General features: G+C 44.6%; 1 protein-coding gene and 1 long non-coding RNA gene across 8 annotated transcripts in view; one reads left to right on the forward strand and one right to left on the reverse strand.

Annotated features, from left to right (window-relative positions):
• The window catches only part of NME7 (NME/NM23 family member 7), a 96,878-nt gene that overhangs the window by 265 nt on the left and 74,509 nt on the right, over window positions 1-22,104 (reverse strand). For all 7 annotated transcript variants that reach the window (XM_080566317.1, XM_080566320.1, XM_080566314.1 and 4 more), the window contains one exon: window positions 17,906-18,013. In XM_080566317.1, coding sequence (XP_080422443.1) covers window positions 17,906-18,013 — 108 coding nt within the window. The remainder of the gene's footprint in view (window positions 1-17,905; window positions 18,014-22,104) is intronic.
• LOC308182310 lies at window positions 6-17,195 on the forward strand. Its single transcript, XR_013941750.1, has 2 exons — window positions 6-11,168; window positions 11,996-17,195. It is a non-coding gene; the product is annotated as an uncharacterized lncRNA (long non-coding RNA).

Genomic DNA, 22,104 nt, shown 5'->3' on the forward strand with positions numbered 1-22,104 from the left:
TAGTTAAAAAACAAAATACATTTTTATCATTTCCAGAGCATCTGAGCTTGAGGTGGTTGAAATGTGCATTGGGATTGCTGTCAATCACAGCTGCCTCCTTTGAGCAAATGCTTCTGCTCTAGAACAGAGCGGTTTGGGGTTAAGTATTTGTTTTCCCCTCTCCCTGAGCTGATGCCTTAGAGGCTGCAGAGGCACGCGTGCCCATGATCGCATTGCTCGTTAAAATGTCCTCGGTGAAGGCTTGGAGTGTTCGCCGTCACCGCACGTGCTCCAGGCCTAGCGGCACCGGCCGTGTTCTAGCGGTAACGTCAGGTAAGAGCGGTTTGTTGAACCACCCGCCAGAGGTGAGTGCTGCGGGTCCCGGCGTGGGAGCGGGGAGAGAGCTGAAGTCACAAAAGCAGAAGGGAGGGAGCTGCAGGGCTGTGATTTGTCCTCGGCTGCTGCTGGGCCAGCTGCCCCACTCTGAGCACAGGCTGCGCCTGAGAGGGCTGCTCAAAGACGTGACGGGTTGGCAGCCAGCTTCCTGCTGGAGTCGAGATCACTTTATGCTGTATGAAGCAGATTACAAGGCAGAATTTCTCTGGGTAAAGTGGCAAAACATTAATATCCTAGAGCAAGCTGCTTGAAAAAGCCTTCATAATTAGAATGCAATATACTGGAAAAGCAATCTGCTGAACTTTTAGCCATCTGCTCGAAGGCCAAACATAGCTATTGTACACCACAGCATTTAGCACAAGTATTTCATCGTCTTTAACAAGCATGAACTAGCTGAAACCTCACCTTTGGCTGTTTAATTTGCTGCTGTATGCATATAGGCTAGGGCTCAACAAAGACACTGTGATTAAAGCACCAAAGTACTCCCTTAAAGGCACACTAAAGTCACACGCACTACAGGAACACTTGGCCGTGTGGGCACCCAGCAATCGGTTCTTTTATGACTGCGATCGGGTGGAGATGGGGGTTGCACAGGTCAAGGTTTCTTAGGCACAGCCTCGCCCCTACAATTCAAATCTTATGTGGTTGGCATGTGATAGTTTAAAAAAAAGCTTTAGTTTAAAAAAAAAAGTCAACTCACGGTTAGATAATTTACCGCAGTCTGATTTACTATATAAGAGCAAAGTCCAAGTATAAACCAATAATAAAGATAATGTCCTGTTCTGGGGGGGTTGGCCAAACACCATAGAAAGCTTACGGCACCTGCGTTTCCTTCAGGGAGCAGGTGTCACAAGGCACAGGCAGCATGTACTCTGATTAATACATTATAAAACAACGCAAAAACCAAGCGTTTATCCACAAAGCACTCTAGCACCGACTCAGTGAAAGCAGGCTGGCCAGCTCGGCTCACTAATTAACCAGGCACTAACTGCAGTAGCTGCCCTGTCCTCGCGCTTGCCAGCCGCCCACTGATGAGACCAGGCTTCCTGACAGCTCTGCTACCACCAGGCTGACCCAAAATGCAACTCATTTGTCAGCCCTAGTAGCGGCTCAGCACTAAACGGCTGCAGGAATTAAACCAACTGACAACCACACCAGAAAACCACGCGTAGACGTCTGGACAGCCAGCTCACGCAATGGAGCCAGCAATGATTGTTACACGGTAGAATTTACCTTCTTCTAAGTCCTGCTGCCAGAGCTGCCGTATGCTACTATGCATGCAGTCAAAAGCTGGGGCTGGGGACAGTAAAGATGTGAAATATCTCATCAAGCTAAAAGTAACAGTGCTTTCAGGCTGTTTTTTTTTTTCTTTTTTTTTTTCCCCCCTAGGGCAGGGTCTGTTTTGTATTGCCTGTATAAAGCTACACTCTCCAGGCAGGCATCTTGTTCCTCACCGCCCAGCAGTACAGCGCATTGTAAGCTGCCAGTCTGAACACCTTGTTCTTTCTGCCAGATTGGCTCACCCTAGTTAAGTATAACTGCAACCATTAACACAAATTTTATCTCCTGGCTTGTTGATACAGGGCAGCTGGATTTCAGGGTTAGCACGCTACATAAAAAATACTTATAAAATAAGAAGCAGAACAACGCATTTAACGACAAGCCCCTTTAAGCCTGTGCCTGCACAAATGTACAAACAAAGAACAGGAACCAGTTTTTACAGCACTGAATGTGGGAACTCCTGGCCCTGCGCTGCCAGTTTGGCCTAAAGCATCTGACCTGCAAAGGCCAAGGACGCGAGGCAGCGCGCGGGGACCGGTGCCAAGCGCCACCGAAAAGGCCAAGCGCTGTGGCAGCAACTCCTTGGCTGGTGACTCTGGGTTGCGCCTCAGCCCGAGGTGCTGATAGCGCTGCTGGCAGCACAGGCCCCGTTTCCGCGAGCTGTAGGCCCGTTTAGCGGCGCTCCACCACCTCCCACCACATCCTGCACTCCCTGGCCAGGCTGCTTGGCCTCCCAGCCTCTCAGGCCACCATCTGCCCTTGCAGTTGCTGCAGGACACTGACCCAGGGGCCGGCCGGCCCCATGCCGCTCCTGCTTGTGTGCCATTAGCAACAAAAGGCCTTGCAGGGGCTCTCTCAGGCCTCAGGTGCCCTTCGTTTTGTGCAGGCAATTCTCCCAGGCCAGGCTGAACAACTGAACAACCTCAGCTTGCCTATGACCTACAGGAAATGTCTTTCTCCTCAATTAGCTTTCATTGGCTTGTTTAAGATCCACACAGCCTGTCCTGGCGAGGCTCAACCATCAGGACAGGCACAGTATGTATTGTATAAAGTGCAGAGCTAGGTGCCGGTATGTTCTCCTCGTATGTAATTATGATGTGGGTCAGCTGCCACCCAGCTCCAGTAAAACCTGTTAACAGCTGACGCCTCTGGTGCACCGAGAGGCTCCGTCTCTCCAAGAACCTCGCCCTCAGGAGCACAGATGGGAAACACCAGCCAGCAAGCGACAGCGGCCACCAGTTATCCCACTCAGTGCCAACACGTGCCGTGTTTTGCAGAAGACAAGAACCAAGACCAAGGACTTCAGCAATACCAAGAGATTTGGGGTGCCCCCATCTTAACAGGACCCAGCTGGAGACAGCTCTAAGAACCCAATTCTAAAAGTGCCAAGGCCTTCTCCAAGGGGAATCAGAGCATCCCAGCCGGGGTTAGGCATGCCAAAGCACCCTGTATTTCAGGAAACACAGTCACTCTCTTCCCAGGGTCCAGGTATAGCATAAACCACCAAAAAAGCAGCTGTACCGGCATAAAGCCCCTCAACACACCCCGCATTGGACTGAGGGCAAGATGAGGCTCTGTGATCCAAGCACTCCTCTGGTTTCTCTACAGGACCCAAAAGTGGTAGACGACAAGCACACACCAGGACCTGTCCTGAAACCAACCCAATGCATTTCACAGAAACCACCCAATGACCTTCAAAGGATGCTTAACATTCAGGTGTGTCCGCTCCTTGGCAGGGATGAAACGGGATTAAATTTAAAATCAGTACTCTCCTTACAAATCCCTGGAGCCACCCACCTGCTTTATAGTATGCAGCTATGCCTGCTCTAGTTCCTGTTCGGGGACTAATAACAATAATGTTCAGGAAGTAGTAACAGGGATGAATAACTGTGACCTTCTGGCTCTGACCCTACAAACTGCTTCAGCAAGGAGGAGCTGAGAGCTGCTTCAGTTCCATGAAGTTTTGCTTCAGTCCCATGCACTCTGCAGAACTCACATCGATGAAGTCGGCCGCTCCCTCCAGAAGCTTCCAAACGTTACTGCAAACTTTCAGGAGTAAATACAGCAGGCAATAGCAAAATCCAGTCTAATGCCCCAGCAGAGCACAAACAATTACCATCTGAACAATGTGTGCTCTCAGAGCATGGAGAACCAGGAAAAATTTTAAAAAAAGAAAAAAGAAAAAAATAAAAACAGAAAAGGAAGCAAATCAAGTGAGGCAGCCAGTTTTTCAAGGGAGAGCAAAAGATCTCATTAATAAAGAAGGACCCAGTGCAGGCACAAAGTGTCCTGAGGATTTCAAGCCTAAAAGTTACAGACACCTACAGTTTAATTGTCCTTCTACCCAGAAAACAAAGCGAAAAGGTTGATGAGAGGTGTCAGCCAAACACAGCTTGATTCAATGATCACAGAATCCCAGAATGGTTTGGGCTGGAAGAGACCTCAAAGCCCACCCAGTTCCAACCCCCTGCCATGGGCAGGGACCCCTCCCACCAGCCCAGGCTGCCCAAAGCCCCATCCAGCCTGGCCTTGAGCACCTCCAGGGATGGGGCATCCACAGCTTCTCTGGGCAGCCTGTGCCAGGGCCTAAACGCCCTCTGAGTAAAGAATTTCTTCCTTATATCTAATCTAAACCTATGCATTTTTTAGCTCACAGCCATTCCCCTATGTCCTGTCACTACACTCCCTGACAAAAGAGTCCCTCCCCAGCTTTTCTGCAGGCCCCCGTTAGGCACTTGGAAAGCTGCTACAAGGTCTCCCTGGGGCCTTCTCTTCTCCAGGCTGAACAACCCCAACTCCCTCAGCCTGTCTTCACAGGAGAGGTGCTCCAGCCCTCTGAGCATCCTCATGGCCCTCCTCTGGACTCGCTCCAACAGCTCCATGTCCTTTTTGTGCTGGGGGCCCCAGAGCTGAACGCAGCGCTCCGGGTGGGGTCTCACGAGAGCAGAGCAGAGGGGCAGAATCACCTCCCTCGCCCTGCTGGCCGTGCTGCTTTTGGTGCAGCCCAGGATGTGGTTGGCTTTCTGGGCTGCAGGTGCACATTGCCAGCTCGTGTCGAGTTTCTTATTCACCAGCACCCCCAGGTCCTTCTCCTCAGGGCTGCTCCCAATCCATTCTCCTCACAGACAGTATTTGTGCTTGGGATTGCCCTGGCTCAGGTGCAGGACCGTGCACTTGGCCTTGTTGAACTTGATGAGGTTCGCACAAGCCCAGCTTTCAAGCCTGTCCAGGTCCCTCTCCTCCTTCCAGTGTGCTGACCGCACCACACAGCTTGGTGTTGTCCACAAACCTGCTTGAGAGTGCACTCAACATTACATTAAACAGCACCAGTCCCAATATCAACCCCTGAGGAACACCACTCATCACCGATCTCCACTCAGACATTCAGACCTTGCCTGCAACTCTTTCAGTGAGACCAGACAGCCAATTCCTTACCCACCAAGTGGTCCATCTGTCTAGTCCATGTCTCTCCAATTTACAGAAAAGGATGCTGTGTGGGACAGTGTCAAATGCTTTGCACAAGTGCAGCTAGATGACATCAGTTCTCTTACCTTATCCTCATCCTCCCTCCCAACTCAGGATATTCTGTGATTCTCCATACGGACAGAGCAAGGCACACCTTGAGCAGCATGACACAGGCAGTGCTCCTTACGTCTTGCCGCAGAGAAAATCTCGGCACTGAAAGGGTACCTCAGCACTCAGGGTCCAATCCCCTTGACCTTTGGGCTGGCAGTTTTGGACAAGAGAGCCTGTTAGTAACGCTTGTGTCACAAGTGAGGAGGCTGATGAAGAGACACACTGGTAAAAAAGCATGCTGAGATCACAGATTCACTTCACATCCATCATCCAAAAGATGATGGCAGTTCCGGTCCTTCCTCATATCTGCTGAATCAAAATTGGCAGCTGGGAGATGGAAAGCTTTTTCATCCCTGTGTTAATTTAGAGCCGTCAGTCATCTCAGCGCCTTTCAAGCAGCCAGACAGTACCCTCTCCCTGAAATCACCGTGAAACATTATCTTCTTGACTCAGTGTAGGTATCCATGCACATGACACAGAGAATCTTTGCTGACCTCAATTTTCAGCATCAGTACAAAATACCAAAAATACCACCCTCCCCAAACACTTCAGTTTTATAATTTTCACAGGTTATCTCATTTTGAGGTCACTACTAGGAGCCAAAAATCTCTTCACTCATTAATTTTGTTTTGAACATCAACATGAAGTCTCTAGTGCATTTGCTAATGCCTAAAACGAATTTCAGCTACGCTTCACTCAGCACTTCACTAAATAATTAGACTAACACACCCCAAACCTACCATCCTTTCAGGCAAAAGCAGTATAGGAATGAAAACTGTTGTCAAAGAAGAGGATCTAATTCATAATGAATTATTTTCGCACACGCACCTGAATGGAGTTTAGTCCTAGAAAGTTTGTTCAAAAAAATCAAAAGTCAGTCACTCCTGCCTCTCTCTAAAGCATCACGCACTGTAAGAAATACAGCTGTTCAGGCTGCCCAAGACAGAACAATTTCTGAAGCATACACACACCACTCTTTATGTGTCCAGATTAATTTAAGTACAGCTGGGACAAAAAAAAAAAAAAAAACCTTTGTAACAGAAGGTTTCATTGAAGAAACACTAGAGAATAACATAGCACATATCCTGCCTTTATGCTATGTGCTGATAACAGAGTCATCTTGAACACTGTGTATGGTTATGATTAACTCAGAAAATATGGTGAGAAGGGCAATGGAAGCTGTTTGGAAATTGAACCGTACATTAGAGGAATCTGAACTTCAAGCTAGGTAGAAATGAGAGGACATGACAATCACCACTATGACACTACAATCAAAACACCAAGAAAGCACAAGTTTTATGCTATTTACTCTGTAACAGTACAAGAAAAACAAGTGAAACCAAAAGCTTATTTAACATAACAAAGAAAAGTTGCTTATACATAGCACATAACTCATGTGCTGACTCAAACCACTGATTTCTGAAGCACAGATATTTGGAGGCCCACTAAGAAGGTACAGTTTCAGTAAATCTTGCTACTCCATGGCATAAACTAACTGCTCAGTAGCTGAGGCTGAACATGTTATCCCAGGACTCTCACCAGAAGCCCTACACTTTGGTCACCATCAGGAAAGATCACTGGCCTGGAAGAGCCACTGGAACAGAACAAAGTGAAAGGTTCTGGCACCCACCTCACGTGAAGAACTACAACATGACAGCAAGTACGGCTTTCACTAGGTTCCCAAGTAACTCACTGAGTCACCAGGATCACTGCTGCTGCGCTTCATGTATATCTTGAGGGACACTTGCCTGCCTCAAAGCTGAGAAGCTCTTAGGAACATGCCTATGACACCCTTGAACCAGTCACCTTCGGTACAGACAAGACACTAGGTGCAACAACACGGGTGTTGATGCAAGGATGCAAGTTGCAACCATGTCCTGAACGCTGGATAAAAACCCTGAAAAAGGCCCCTGCTGCTAGCACCTGAAGTATCTAGGTAAAGCTCTCACGTATCACAGACACCGTGAGGGCTTCTTGCCAATAGTGACTTAAGGCTCTCCAGCCTACTCTGAGAGCATGCAAAGTCAGGGTCCTGAGCTGACAGATTAATGCAAATACAGGAGGAAGTGGTCAAAGTGAGAACAAGAACATGTTTTCACCCATGCCATGTACTCAGGTGAGGAAGCAACAAGCAAATAAATGAAGGCAGCCATCATTTACAGCTCTTCCTGGGCAACCAAGATGTTCTGCAAGGAAGCATTTGGCCATGAGACCCAACAGGCAACACCTGGCAACAAGGTGAGAGTTATGGCAGACCAGACAGTAAGAGCTAGCCAGTCGAGGGAAGGGGTTGTCCTGCTCTGCTGTGCGCTAGTGCGGCCTCACCTGTGTGCAGTTTGGGGTACCACAGTATAAAAAGGACATAAAACTTTCAAAGAGTGTCCAAAGGAGGGCTACGAAGATGTTGAAGGGTCTAGAGAGCAAGATGTATGAGGAGGGGCTAAGGTCCCTGGGTTTGTTCGGCCCAGAGCAGAGCAGGCCGAGGGGAGGCTTCATGGCGGCCTGCAGCTCCCTCACGAGGGGAGCGGAGGGGCAGGCGCTGAGCTCTGCTCTCTGGGGACAGCGACAGGACCCGAGGGAATGGCATGGGGCTGGGACAGGGGAGGGTCAGGCTGGGGGTTAGGGAAAGGTTCTGCACCCAGAGGGTGGTCAGGCACTGGGACAGGCTCCCCAGGGCAGTGGTCACGGCACTGAGCCTGCCGGAGTTCAAGCAGTGTTTGGACAACACTCTCAGACACATGGTCTGATTTTTGGGTGGTCCTGGGTGGAGCCAGGAGTTGGACTCAATGATCCTTGTGGGTCCCTTCCAATGTGGGATATTCCATGATTCTATGATTCTGTAACACCCTACAAAAAAAACAACAAAACAAAAGCACCACCCCGTCCACAAGCAGTGGCCTTGCACGCACCATCACAAGCCCCTGTGCAGACTGTGGCTCTCTGTGCTGAAAGGAAACATCCTGCCCAGGCAGTGGCAACCCTCCCACAATGTCGTGTTCAAAGTGCCTTCCGGATGAGGCCATTGAGTCTAGAAAGCTCTATACCCCTCTGAGACAGGTCAGTATGGGGAGGCCAAGAGCTTGTTTCAAGTCTCAAGAGATCCTCTGCAATTACAACACTCCTGCTATGGGCTGAACCCCAAACTGCCATGACAGGACCAGACTCCTGGCACCTGGCTGACCACGTCCCCGTTCAATAGCTGGACTGAGTAAAGCAACTGCCAAAGGCAGAGCACAGTTCCCAGACTGTGGCTAGCTACTCTCGGCACACTGTCCCTCTCCAACACAACAGCAATAACTACTACTGAGATCAACACAGAGGGAAACTTGCCCACATGGTAACAAGATATACTTGCAGATTTATCATTCCCCATCTATATGCCAATGCACTTCAGGGTTAAGGAGGGAGAAGGAGATCCTGCTCTTACTGAAGCCAGAAGATGTCTGGTGACTTCAAAGAGCCGTAGACTATGGCCAACATCCTTTCAGGTGACCATCACCATTTTGATTGGCACAGCTGCTAGCACAAGGTCATCATGCACAGGGCCTGAGCCTGCAGTATTATCACAACACAACACAAAACCAACACTGATAATGATACCACATTTTGATTAATTGCTTATTATTAATAATGACAGAAGAAGTGGTTTCTGGAGCTTGATAAACTCCTAACTCAAGATAACCCTTGTCATTAGCATCTATGCTGGACAGGAAATCATGTGTTCAGTCTTGTATCCATATTAACACAAGTTTGGATTTGTTCCCCCCCCAACCCTCATGCTCCACATACATTTCAACACATATATGCAGATGGCTGACTTAATAATTCCTGCTAGTTTAGAGTAGTCAGTCAAGAGAGTTGCACTGATGAGAGAACGTGCAAACGCTATACAGGAAGTACAAATATAGCTAATTATTTACCTACCTGACCTCTGAGAGAGAGGTGGGAGGTGCAACTGGCTGAAGTTGGTAATAGGAATTCATGTAAATATATATTTGCATCACACAGCAATGCGCTACAAGAAAACAGTGCTTCTCTTACCATGAAAAAAGGTGCGGGACTCCTTGCTTAAGAAACAAAAGCAGATTCTGTGCTTCTGCACAACTGTATAATGACAGTGCCTGCTTATTGTTTTTGCTGTATGAGGTATTCTTTTGTACTTTTATTCTTTTCCAGGCTTTTCTCTCTCTTCTTTGCTTTAGTCTGCCCATAGAGCAGCTGAGTTGCACATAAATTGCTGTTGTACTTCAGCACAAAGGTAGAGGAAACAGGACCTGAGGTTTTTGGTTCAAAATGAGAATATGTCAAGCAAAAGAAGACAGCAGCTGTCTCAAAAACGCAAACTGGGCCTCAGATGAATTATAAAGAAGTGTGAAGCTGTCCCTCTGCTTTGACCTCCCCTCTACAAAATTACCTTGCTCAGTGCAACATGAACACATGCCAAAAGCCAAGCCCTGTTTATCACATAGGTTACCTCTGGGATAAGGTGAAACTTAAAGAGCTTTGGGAGCTGCTTGGTTTACACTCGTTAACTTCTCCTCTCTGGCACTTATAAACCTCAGGCTTGGCAGAGCGAGGGGCAGCTGGACCTCGGATCTTACCCAGAAGAGGAAGCACAAGAGCTCAACTATTTCACAACTCTGTTTAAACAAGGTTCTAGTTTAGTTTGCCTGTCTGGCCCACAAGTATAATAATTATACAACTGATGTTCAAAATTAGGCTGCAAGTGACCCAATAATAGCATAATTTAATTTAAAAAAAAGGATAAATCACCAACATGTGTTCAAAATCCATCTCTCTATTATTGCTATTTTTAATTTTAATTTCTTTTCAGATGGGCCTACGCGAAAAAGATTACTTAATTCTCTGTATAAGTGTATATAGAGCCTCAGGAAATGTTTTGAGACAGAATTCCAGTGCTGGCTAACATTTGCTGATATGCAAAAACATCACCAAATGAGATGAAGTTTTCCTACACTCCAGATTCTTTCCAACCTGTTCTCACAGCTGTTGGATAAAAAGTGTCAAAAAGTTAAAATGGAGATGCACTTGAATCATAATAACCATTATCTGACAGATCTCTCTAGAAATCATTTTGTACCAGGAGAGACTGAAATTTCCAAATGACAGCCAAAAATAGTGTTTTGATGAAAACTTGCAAAAACAAAACAAAACAAACAAAAAAACACAACAACTCCAACCTTCCAATTTTGTATTTCTTTTCTGGAGATGATTAAAAGCATCTTACCCTGGATTATGCAGCTCAGTATGGGCCCCTAATAGAAGACTTTATTGCAAAATTGCCGTATGACTGAGTGAAACAATGGCTTCTTTATTAATATTTTAAAGACTCCTGAGGGAAATGCTGTACAGCTGAAATGCCCTCAGTGAAAGGTTCATTGCCATGCTATGCACTTCTGCTGTGTAATGTTTTACAAGCTGTGCTGCCCTGTGAATGGGGAGAGTTAGTTCTCAGCTGGTAGAGGCAGCTTGCATAATACCAGACAAGTTAATCGGTAACAAGCAATGCAGGAGACCTTTGTTCAGAATGTGACATACACAAATTCCACACTAAGCACATTGACGCTTCTGAGAGTTACTCATTGACATGCTTTATTAAATTGCTTGGACTATACCTTGATGCACCAGCAAGATTAGTTTAACAGAGCCGCATCCCTCTGATGCCTTCCATCCTAAACTGTTGCGTTACAACCTAAACCCAGCGATCAGCTCCCTACTGGCACAACAGCATTTCCAGGGTGGATGATAGCCACCACCTTGCAGCACGCCCACGTGTCGAGACAGTGGCAGCGGGCAGGAAAGAAAGCAGCGAGCAGAAAAAGGCGAGTTGGCAGGGAGCAGAGTGCTTCTGTAACAGGACTCCGTTCTTACGGAAGTGGTTATGGGAAGCATCTGTCGTGTTCCCCTGCCACAAGGTGAGTGCCTCCCCGTCCACTCTGAATAGCTTGCTAGAACAACCCCCTCCTCCCAGCCTCCTCAAATAAAAGCAAAGGGAAAGGAGGTACAAGGTGTGCTTCTCATGGCACTGTTTGGAAAACCTGAGCAAGGTACAGCTGGCTTCTAGCAGGTGGAAGGCAGCACCAAAAGCCCAGGAACAGCACAGCTCTTAACACTCATCAGACCACTTAGGTAATAGAGAGCCTAAGAAAAACAGTGCTGTTTTGCATCGCCCACAGCACTTGTCTGGACAAAATGCATCTGCTGAACTGGCCCATCCTGTCACTGCTTGTCGTATGACATTGCCTCCCATCTCCCCAAGGCTGGATTCAACCAGCTGAACTTCCTACTGCCAGAACTTGTCCGAGTCTCTGCCTGTCAGACCACAACAGGTAGTCTGTGCAGGTGGATGATACTACTTGTTTGCTCAGAAACAGTAAGCCCGTCTCACTGGTGTGAGGCTGTGCAGGGGAAAGAAGAGCTTCCAGCAGTAGGCTGCATGGTCTGCCAGTCCCCAGCCTCCCTCTTGAGCACCACTGCACAGCTGAAATTTAAAGGAGCAATGGGGGGAAACCCAGCAAACCATCATGACATCTCTCCAAAAGACAAACAAACCCCACTCGTCTTTGATAACAGCAAAATCATCCCCCTTCAACAGATTATTTTCATGTCTGTGAAAGCCACAAATAGCTCTGAGAAAGCTGGCAAGGGGGAAGGCCAGCAAACGATACTAAAGGAGGCTCTCACTACTGCCTGGCTGGAAAGCTGCCGGTGACACTGAAAACTGACACACGTCCCTCCGCAGTCCCAGTCCCCAAGGCAGAGCCTGACGGCACCCGGCAGCCATGTGGAGGCACACATGTGGCACCCTGAGGAGTCAGTGGAGAGAGCACTGATGGAGACGCAAGACCCAGAAGAAAGTTGGCACATCCTCCACTCCCATAAAAACTGGCTGAACAGCTCACCCTCCTCTGCTGTTTCGTACATGGCCTACCAGACACACAAAGGCACAGGTAAGCACACTCCCACAGCATTTGCCATGTTATCGGCCACTGGAAGAATTAGTCACCTAATAACATTATCTCCCTCAGCAACGGGGAGAAGGTTATCCCACCCAAAATTCACGTTTCGACCATTTTGTTGCACCAATGACAGCATCCTCTCCCTATATATATATATATATATATATGTACACACACATATATATACATGTATGACTAAGCATTTTTCAGTAATGCAAAGAAGCCCCAGGGACTGACTCTGCCCCATACACGATGGCACAGGAATATAAAGCTCACATGGACAGCTCAGACACTCAGGCTGCACCTCACTGGAGAGACCTTTCAGGTTACCCCAGAGGCATGCAGTCTATCGCCCCCCGAGTGTCTGGCTGCAGTACAAATGCCCTTAAGGAACCGCTCACAAAAATACCGTGAACTGCACAGTCTGAGCAACAATTTACAGGCCGAGCATGACAAAACCCCCAAATACTGGTTTTGTAATAACTGCAGGTCTAGGATAGCAGTTTTTTTAATGGCTTCAGATTACATGGATTCCTGCATAATCTGGAAGGTGTTCAGCCACTTGAGATAACAAGGAACTAAGGTGTGTGTACAGCACCACCTCCTGTGGAGAGTTTATTCATTGTACCTCCAGTGATGTGAGACCTTCACTGACTGATTTTTAATTTTCTTTCACTTCTTTAAGGGGACATATAAATTGCGAAGCCTGTTAGCCACAGCACCTTATATCGAGTACTTCAATTAAAACTAGCCTAGAAATGACTAATTTCAAGAAAACTTGTTTGTCTAGGGAATGCTGATTCATTAGATCCAATGGTTTGCAAACACTTATTTCAACAAGACACTTATCAGAAATGTTCCTCAGGTCCAAGACGGCGAGTTGAGTCAGAGCGTAGATGCAAAACTGTCCCTGGTCTGTTAAAAAGAGAATGTATTTGGCATACAAAACATGCATGTTCCAGTCCTTGCTCTGATTCAGATGGAATATGAATCCAGGTGAATACTGTAATTGTTTGCTTGGTTGAAATAGTACGTGATTTACATAAAATAGAAAAAACTGCCAAGACAAGACATAGAGTGGCACCTGCTTTGTATTTGGGAAACAAATGCAAACCCCTGCTCTGAATGAATATCCTAGGCAACAACATCAGGATCTGAAAAATAAATAATGTGTGGCTTTAGCTGTTACCTGCGAAACCCCACCATCTTGTAAACACTCCATGTCTTACAGAATCCTTTCTCTACTTCCTCCTTTCTCTCCTCTCCCCATTACAATGGAAAGCTTACAGCAAAGCTGAGAAAACAGACTGTTCTGAGCTATTTGTGTCTATCCATTGTCACTTGTGAAAATACATTTTGTACTGACAGAGGACACACAAGTATATGAAATCAATAAATAAGTGCCTGGCCCAGTAAGTCAAAGTGCTCATCCAAGAGCATTCAGGGCAATATTCTCCTTCCTCCTGTATCCGCATACCAAGAAAAAAAAAAAGTAGTTACAGCTTTACAACTGAAAATACACAGATTTTTCCACATGGCCAGTTGCATTTTAGGCTCAACTGCATCTCCCCTCATCTCCTGCGCCAAAGCGAGTTATTCATTAACTCTGATATGCTTCAGTCACTGCCCAAAACGTGAAGTAGTTTGTAGAACAAAGACAGGAGTTAAGGGTCAAACTGTTGGGAGCAAGTGCTGCTGTTTGGTTTTCGGGGTTTGGCTTGTTTGTTTGTTTGTTTTTTAGATTAAAAAGTGAACTTTCCTTTTTCCAGGTACATGGGAAAGGAGTCCAACAGAAAACACTGGAAAACTACTGCACTACATTAATAAAACACACTGTTCTAAAACTAGGTGTGTAAGCTGATCCTTAGTTAATTAGCCCTTGTTCCTGAGACAAGGAAGAGTTGAGAGTTGCTCTCTCTCCTTCCCCCAAGTACTCCTTCCTTGGTCATGATTTTGGGGAGAAAGTTCACTACCTTCCCTTTCTAGTGACCATCAACTAAGTATGAACCACTGAAGTTACCTAGAGTTTGACTATTAACTTTAGCAAGCATCTGATCCTCAGTTATCTAACTCATCTCCTCTAAACAGTCAAGCTCCTTGGGGCACTGCTTACCCTGCAGATGTGCACACACAACATGAGGCCACAACAGAGCCAGGGCTGTGGCAGGGACCCCTAATAAGCTGCTTTAGCATTAGCAGTGTAAGTAGTCCGCACGCTGGCTGACAGACACAGCTAAGGCTTTCTTTGTACAAACCCACTGGGCTCATTTCAAGCTCCGAGATACTGGAGGATCTACTCTGCAGCTCTTCAGCCTGTAAGGAGAGGCTGCACTGGAAATGGGAGCATCTGTAAAAGGATGATTCAGCCATAAAACATGGTCAAGGTTGTACAGGAGTTCTGAATCAAAGGCAGTAAACACCATTATTTCACTGTCTATCAGACTGGCTCTGCCTGCTTTTGGGGCTGTAACAGTTGGCTAAGGCCTGCCTCTTTGGTTGACCAAGAGTTTCAGAAAGCTTACTACACAGCATCCTCTCTCTCTCAAAAAAAAATAAAATATTGGGGTTAGGAGAGGTGCAGAACCTGGAAAGATTCAGAAGAATAATTAAGCTATTTCCTATTCTGCAAAGAAAAAAATAAAATACAAAAGGTATATGTGGTAGGAAGTAGGGGGGAAAAAGTGTTAACAATTTCATGCCATTATTTGTAATAATGATTCTGCAATTTCTGTTCTAAAACTAGTTGCATTTAGTATTTCATTTTGGAGAAGATAAATATAAGTCAGAACATCTTCATACAGAATTTCAGAGCCAAACACTTCCATGCCAAAATCTGAAAAGTGGTTCGGCCAAGCTCACATAAAATCAGCACCAGATTTAAAAATGAAACTCTGAGATTCTTTGGCCTGAATTCAGATCCCAAACACCTTTTTCATCAGCAAAAAGGAATGCAGTTTGCATATAGTCTGGGGTTTCAAGCTATACTGAGTCATATCTGAAATGGAGCAGTAACACGGTACAAACAATGCCACCCGAAGAAATGAAAGAGATTGCTAGTGATGAAATCCTTTTCACTGGGGTTTTAAAAAGGACTGTTCATCTTTGTAGTACAAACCTGGTAGCCTAGATTTCTCTCTGAAATTTCAGTCTATAAAGTTACAGCAGGGGTACATTTACTCCAGACTCCCTCTCTACTAATCTGTTATCCAACAATGATACTGTAAAGTTTTTATTGGAGCAGCAGCTTTAACATCTGAGCAGTAACAACATCTGCTACCAGAACATGGACATAACGAGTGCACACTAACACTATGCTGAAAGAATCAAGTTCCACTGCTACATATGGACACCGAGCCAACACAAGACCGCCGAGGTCCTTCTCTATGACAAGCTCCTTATCTGAGTTCACCTCCTCTGAGGCTGAGGATAATTGCTCTGTTAAACTTAATATATTAAAATGTTCAGTTGTCCATTGAAGAATGGAAACACTATCATTCATTGAATGGCATATTTCCTAAAAACATTAGTTTGGCTCAGTGCCTTTGGCTGAAGTTTCTTTCTATGGTTGTCTTGCATGCCACAGTCACTCTGCTCTAGCCCAGCACATGCAGCACTGTTACAGCTATTGGGGCTGGGAGTGTGGAAGGTCTGATTTCTGCTTGCCAAGCAAATCAGATGTCTGTGACTGGTTTTGAGGTCCTCCCACAGAAAAGCTTCTGAAGGAAGTCTCTTGTAAGGATTATCTCTGCACTTACTGTATCATTTCTTCTTCATCAGCTGTGACAAGCTTTTCCACTTAAACAAATCCAGAAGTTTTATTTTATTTTGCTTACCTACAACATTTTCAGGAAGCTACATTCCTTACGAAACGCAGATTTAAGCAAACTCCAAAACGTACAGTTCCAGCAGTAAAAAGGTTTCCATATTTTACTTCACAATGTTTATTTGCTAAACAATGAAAATAAAACATTTGCTGCTTTGTTACGTTCATTAAATAACACTAACTGATGTCCTTTAGAACTGCTGGTTTAACATGGACTGTATACAAGAAACTACAGACAGATGAAGAACCACATTCTGTGTACAATTATGCCTAAGATTTAAAAAAAAAAGAAAAAAAAAAGAGAGAAAGATTTAGATTTAGATGGAAAAACAACAAACTGTTAAAATGACCAGTCTGCCATGGGAACTGCAAAGTGTGCAGTCAAGAGCAATACTAGATCAAGAAGTTAGGTTTTGAATAGCCTGTGGGATTCAAAGGACAAACACACGTAGTGGAGAACTTCCACTTGAGAAAGAACTCCAGACTTAATTTTTGTTTTGGAGAAGCAATTCACCTGCTTTGTCCCACACACCTCGCTTACAGTAGCTATGAACTAATTTTAAACCACCAGCAAAATGGGGTTTTAGTTGCTTTGCATCACCAGGCAGCATAAAGGAGCCAGACTGTGAATATGAGAGAGAATTCTGCTGAAGTACTAAAATGCCTTGTCAGCGTTGATGAGACTTATTTTCCCTTGCAGGTTACGCCTTTTTTTCTGCTGCCATCTAAAAGCCATGACGGATAGATTTTAGGCGCATGGTGACAAATACCTGTTTGCTTTTTTAAATCCAGACACCTTGGGCAGAAATGAAAAGTTGTCAACTTTTAATGACAGCTTGGAAATGGTTTAAAAAGCTTTAACTTTGTTGATGTTGGCTGCAATTCTCAGTTAACACTATGCTACTCTTTAAGCTAGATGCAATTTCCTGGCAAACAGCACTTTAACCCACACATCTAATTTTACTTCATGAAGGGAGATCATGACGCAGTTAGCTCTTCCTCTTCCCTCAATGAAAAAACACTTTTGGTAGCATAAAATTATCCAAGCTAGGAAAACTCTTGCTGCTCCATCATAGTGATACACTCTGACAGCAAACCGCTCACAAATACACATAGAAAGTACAACAGAAGCTATGCAAGCACCTGAGAAACATCTGCAGTGATGAAGAGATCCATCCAAGATGCCACTGACACGCCACTTCAGCCCCCCTTGTTCAGACCCCATCTTTGGGGCATGGCACTAGGTGAGTCAGCTTGTTCTGGGTTTCATAGTGAGTACTTCTGTCTTTATGAACTCCCTTAATTTATTTTTTTCTCATTTTATTGGACTTTAATGAAAGCGTACAACACCAAAATCAAATAATAATTAGTAAGTTAACATAAAACACAGGAAATTCCAACTGACATGCATAATTATCACCATCTACCAAGAAAACTGTTGCCTAGGTGGAGAACTTGAATCCCTAGTGCCTGTGATATCCCTGGCCTGACACAAGCTCTCTGTAGAGACAATCCAGACTGGGAGTGACGGCAGTTACCCAAGATGTCCTTGCAGAAACACTGTTAGGCGTTGGTATCCAGTTGCAAGTATACATTCAGCCACACAGAAGACTTAACTTTCATTTCAGCAAGTATTTTATTGTACTATATTTGCTCAAGAAAAGTGCATGGATAAGTTTTTACAGTATCCTAATTAAATGAGTTAATTGCCCTTAATAAGCTCTTTGCTTTTGTTTCTCATTGTTCACTGGTCTCCAGCAAGACTATTCCACATATAAAACACTTGAACAGCTTAAAATAGTGTCAAGCACAGCTTTTCACTTAAAATTTCCTACAATATAAAAGCATATGTTTATCTAGCAGCTCTTACCTCCAGAAGTCCATCTTCAGGTAGGTCCGTGCAGTGGACAGCATTCTGAATCTTGTTCTTCCCAAAGAGAGCACGCAGAGTTCCAGGTCGGAGATGACGGGCTATTTCCTGTTTAACACAAGAAAATCAAAAGACCTGGTGAATGACATGATGCAGTAGAATCTTATAAAGCAAAGCTTTATTATTATATGCATCTGTGGTACAGTATAAAAAAATGAGGAGGGAAATTCCAGCTTGCACTACACAGGCACAACTGCTGGAAAGCCATGACCAAAACTGTGAAAACTGCTTGAAACTGGGCCAATTAAGCCACGTTGGGTGGGATGCAGGACCCTCCATATTACAGATCCACCCTCCTGGCATTTATATTAATGTAGTTAGCTCGTGTTAACAACTTTGCAGCTCTCAAGCACAGAATGTTCCTGTCCTTAGTGAGCAGACACTAGCATGCCACCTTGTAGACTGCCTCTGCTACCACTGTACTCTCTGCCTCAGTACTTGACATTTACGAGACCGAACTACTGAGCAGCCAGGCTTTCAGCCTTTATTGCTGCTGTGCTTCCATGCAGTGTGATTCCAGACTCTTTACAACTTGCTCTGGTCTTTGTAGTTGACATTTCAACCCTCTTTTCTTTATCCATGATACCAAACTTCTCCTTGGCCTCCCAGAGTACGTTTTTTTATTATAGCAGATACCACTCAGATCTTGAGACAACACTCTTCTCCCATCTCTTCACTAGGGTGAATCTCCCATCTTATACCTCAGAGGACTGCTTTCATTGGCTCTTACCTCCACTGTGCTCTTTCAAGTGCAGCAGCCATGCCGCACTTTTCTGCACTACCACCTTGCAGACTTACCTTTTGACCTTTATCCTATGCCAACCATGCTAAGCCTTGTTGGTCCCTCCTCCCAACGCAATGGTGATTTTTTTCCAAACCTCCCTCATGGACAATATGCCTCCTTTTAAAACTAAGTGGTGATGGCATTAACCCAACTACCCCTCCTTAAAACCCTTTTGACATTCTTCCATTCTTCCTTTCTAGGGAGCACTGCTGCCAGCAAGGGGACAAGGCTGAATGCAAACTCAGGTTATAGCTACTGAACAACAACAAAGTACTCTTCCTTGCCAGCATAGCATACATCAGCCACTTTCTGACAAGACACCGGGTTTATTAGGGCGTAATCACTTTGGAAGTGGCCAGTGCAGTTTTGGTGTGCCCCTCCCAGATGTTTGCTTCGGTGTCACAGCCAGAGGTTACTGCCCCCACAGCCGAGTCACCAGACTGGATTGTCCGAGCGTTTCTTAACTTTCCGTGTCAAGTGGGTTCAAAACAACTTCAGTTGTGGCTCCTGTCTGACCTGGAAAACTTTGCACAGGTACAGATGAGCACCACTTGCAAGATGCACGCTTTCATCTGGGAAGGCAGTGAATGTTTTAAGCTAGTCCCAGAAGACCTCAGAAGAATATATCTGCCAGCAACCTTCAGCTGCTTTCCAACTTCACCCACTTGTCATGTCTCATTCCTAAACTAAGACAACTGGACTTTCTGGGCAAGATCTTCTCTTAGCCGAACAAGCCCTAGATATTTTCCTGTAATAACAATTAACAATCATGGTGATCTACTACCTAATAAACCTAGATCTGTTTCCTGTGGTGATCTGCTACCCACCTGAAAGGCAAACTGCTTTAATGTTTGAAATGTGTATAACCCAAAACATGCTACAAGATGTTTCAGTTCCCCATTGCTACAGTGTGCATGTCATAGGTTATACAGGATCTTTGAAGATGGATGCCTGCCAGGGATGTCTGAATAAGATAACCTTGACATTAGGCAAATTTTGTTTCAGAGGAAAGTTCAGGAGTTTCAAACTAAAAAAAACAAAACAAAAAAAAAAAAAAAACCTATAGTAGAAAAAAACCTCCTTACTCTTCTCACTAAAGCCCTGTGCTAAGAATGTCCGCTGGAGAAATGAAGGTCGCATACCAGTCAACTATAGCTACATAACACTTAAATCAAGCCTTCCTTAAAACAACTGTTGATTCCAGTAATAACTAGCTCGTCAGGAAACTGGCAACAACATTAGGATATCAATTCTTTAAAGTAAAGTTTGGGCATATTAGAAAAAATGTTTGTGGCTATGGAACCTTTAGGAATACTTTAGTAAGAAATAGCTCCGATCTCAAAAATTAAACACAAGATGAAACACCGAACTTTATCTCTTATGCATCAAACTCTTTGGCTAAAACTGTTCCCTCCTCCCACAGGTCCAAAAATGACGCTTCTTTTGAAACTTTCCCAAGTTCTCTCTCCTTCCTCACCAAGCCCATTTTCCTTTTTTTTTCTTTTCTTTAAAAGCACTTATGGCCTCCTGATTTATCATTTGTCCTGTGTTCTCATTTCTGCTTCACAACTTCACAATAGAAGACTTCATTTTTTTCTTCACTTGGACTCACTCACTCTCACTGATGTTGGCAAAAGTTTTCACTTTTGCAGTATGTGATCTCCTGTTCTTCCCTCAATTTTTCTACATGGGTTGTGACACATCCTCCTGCCCTCCTGAACATTATCTTGCACAAAAACTGAAATTTCTTGCACAAAAGGGACTGATTCTCTTCTGCCTGGCATTGGAGTAGATCAGAAGTACCCAAACGTAGGTCATGCAGCTCTTTACATTGTTAGCACTAGATTAACAAGAATCTAAATTAACCTTTCGTGTCATCAGTTAATTAACAGTATGAGAGGTAAGGCATTCTCTGCTTACATTTACATAGCCAAAAAAGGGCAATAATCATCAATTCCAAAGTGTCACTAGTCCATCTCATAACACCACTGAGAACCTCCCAGGGAATAAGGTATCAGTAAAGGATGAGAATACAAACAGATATGTGAACCATATATAGGCATCTTTGTGTATGTACAATTGAAAATCTTGGGAATGTTTCAGGGAGGGGGAAGAGATTTCCTTACAAAACTTGGTCCTCAAAGCACATCTTAATATATGCTCTTCTGCTCTATGACATGATGCTTGCCAAGCATTTTATTTATAGTTTCTCAACTGCAACAGCAAATAGATACAAATATAATACTTGGCTTGGGGGTGTATTCTTTTTTTCCTTTTAATCTTTTTTCATAAGCTTGCTGCTTGAGCCTCAGAATATGTGTTTTGCATAGTGGTTTTCAAAAACTTTTTCAAAAGAGTCAAGGCAATGCCTCCAAGTTGCACCAGGGGAGGTTTAGATTTGTATCAGGAAGAATTTCTTCACAGAAAGGGTGGTTAGGCATTGGGATGGGCTGCCCAGGAAAGTGGTGGGGTTGCCACCCATTTAGGTATTTAAGGGATGTGTGGATGCAGCTCGTAGGGGCACGGTTTAGCAGTCAACTTGTAGTATTAGGTGGATGGTTGAACTTGATGATCTTCAGAGTATTTTCCAACCTAAATGATTCTATGAGGATGTGATGAGGGAGGAGTTAAGAACAGCTCCAGCTGCTCTACCATATGCATAAGAGGGGAGGAACATGTGTGTGCAGGAACTTCATGCACATGTGCAAACGAGGATGCCACAAACTTGCATCTCACATGAAGAGTACTCTGTGTCTGCAACAAATCAAACAGGAGATGCTGTACCAAAAAGCTTCACCCTCTTTGGTCTCGTGGAGCAGGCTATTTGATCACACATTACAGGCTGGGCTTTGATCTACTTCCAGCCCTTTGAAGAGCCTTGTCCTCCTACATAAGTTACAGATGCATATATTTCATGTTTTTATCATATAATTGTGCCCTGTGCAACACTGCTTGTATGAAGTGCTTAGCACATTCCAAAATCTTTCTACACGAGCAAAAGAAAACAAAAAATTCACCAATAACATCTGTAAAGTACTACATCAAAATCAGACTGAAAAATCGTAAACTTACTTCATAAGCAAAGCTCATGAACCACTTTTCCTTCAAACAGTTGCTTTTTCATGGACTAGACAGGAAGTTGTACAGAACAGTAGCATATATTCCAGCCAAACCTGCAGATTTCAAGTAAATACAGCCAGGTATTTTAAAGCATCTGTACTGAATGTTTACTTGGGAATCCAGAAAGGCAGAAAAGTAAGTGCTCTTAAACACTTCTGTGTGCTTTGTTGTTTAAATGGCATTCAACCTAAAACCAAAGAAGCAAACACTGACTCTGTGTAGCAACCATTCCCTC

Source organism: Anser brachyrhynchus, assembly GCF_964034855.1.
Source record: "Anser brachyrhynchus genome assembly, chromosome: 1".
Taxonomy (NCBI): Eukaryota; Metazoa; Chordata; class Aves; order Anseriformes; family Anatidae; genus Anser; species Anser brachyrhynchus.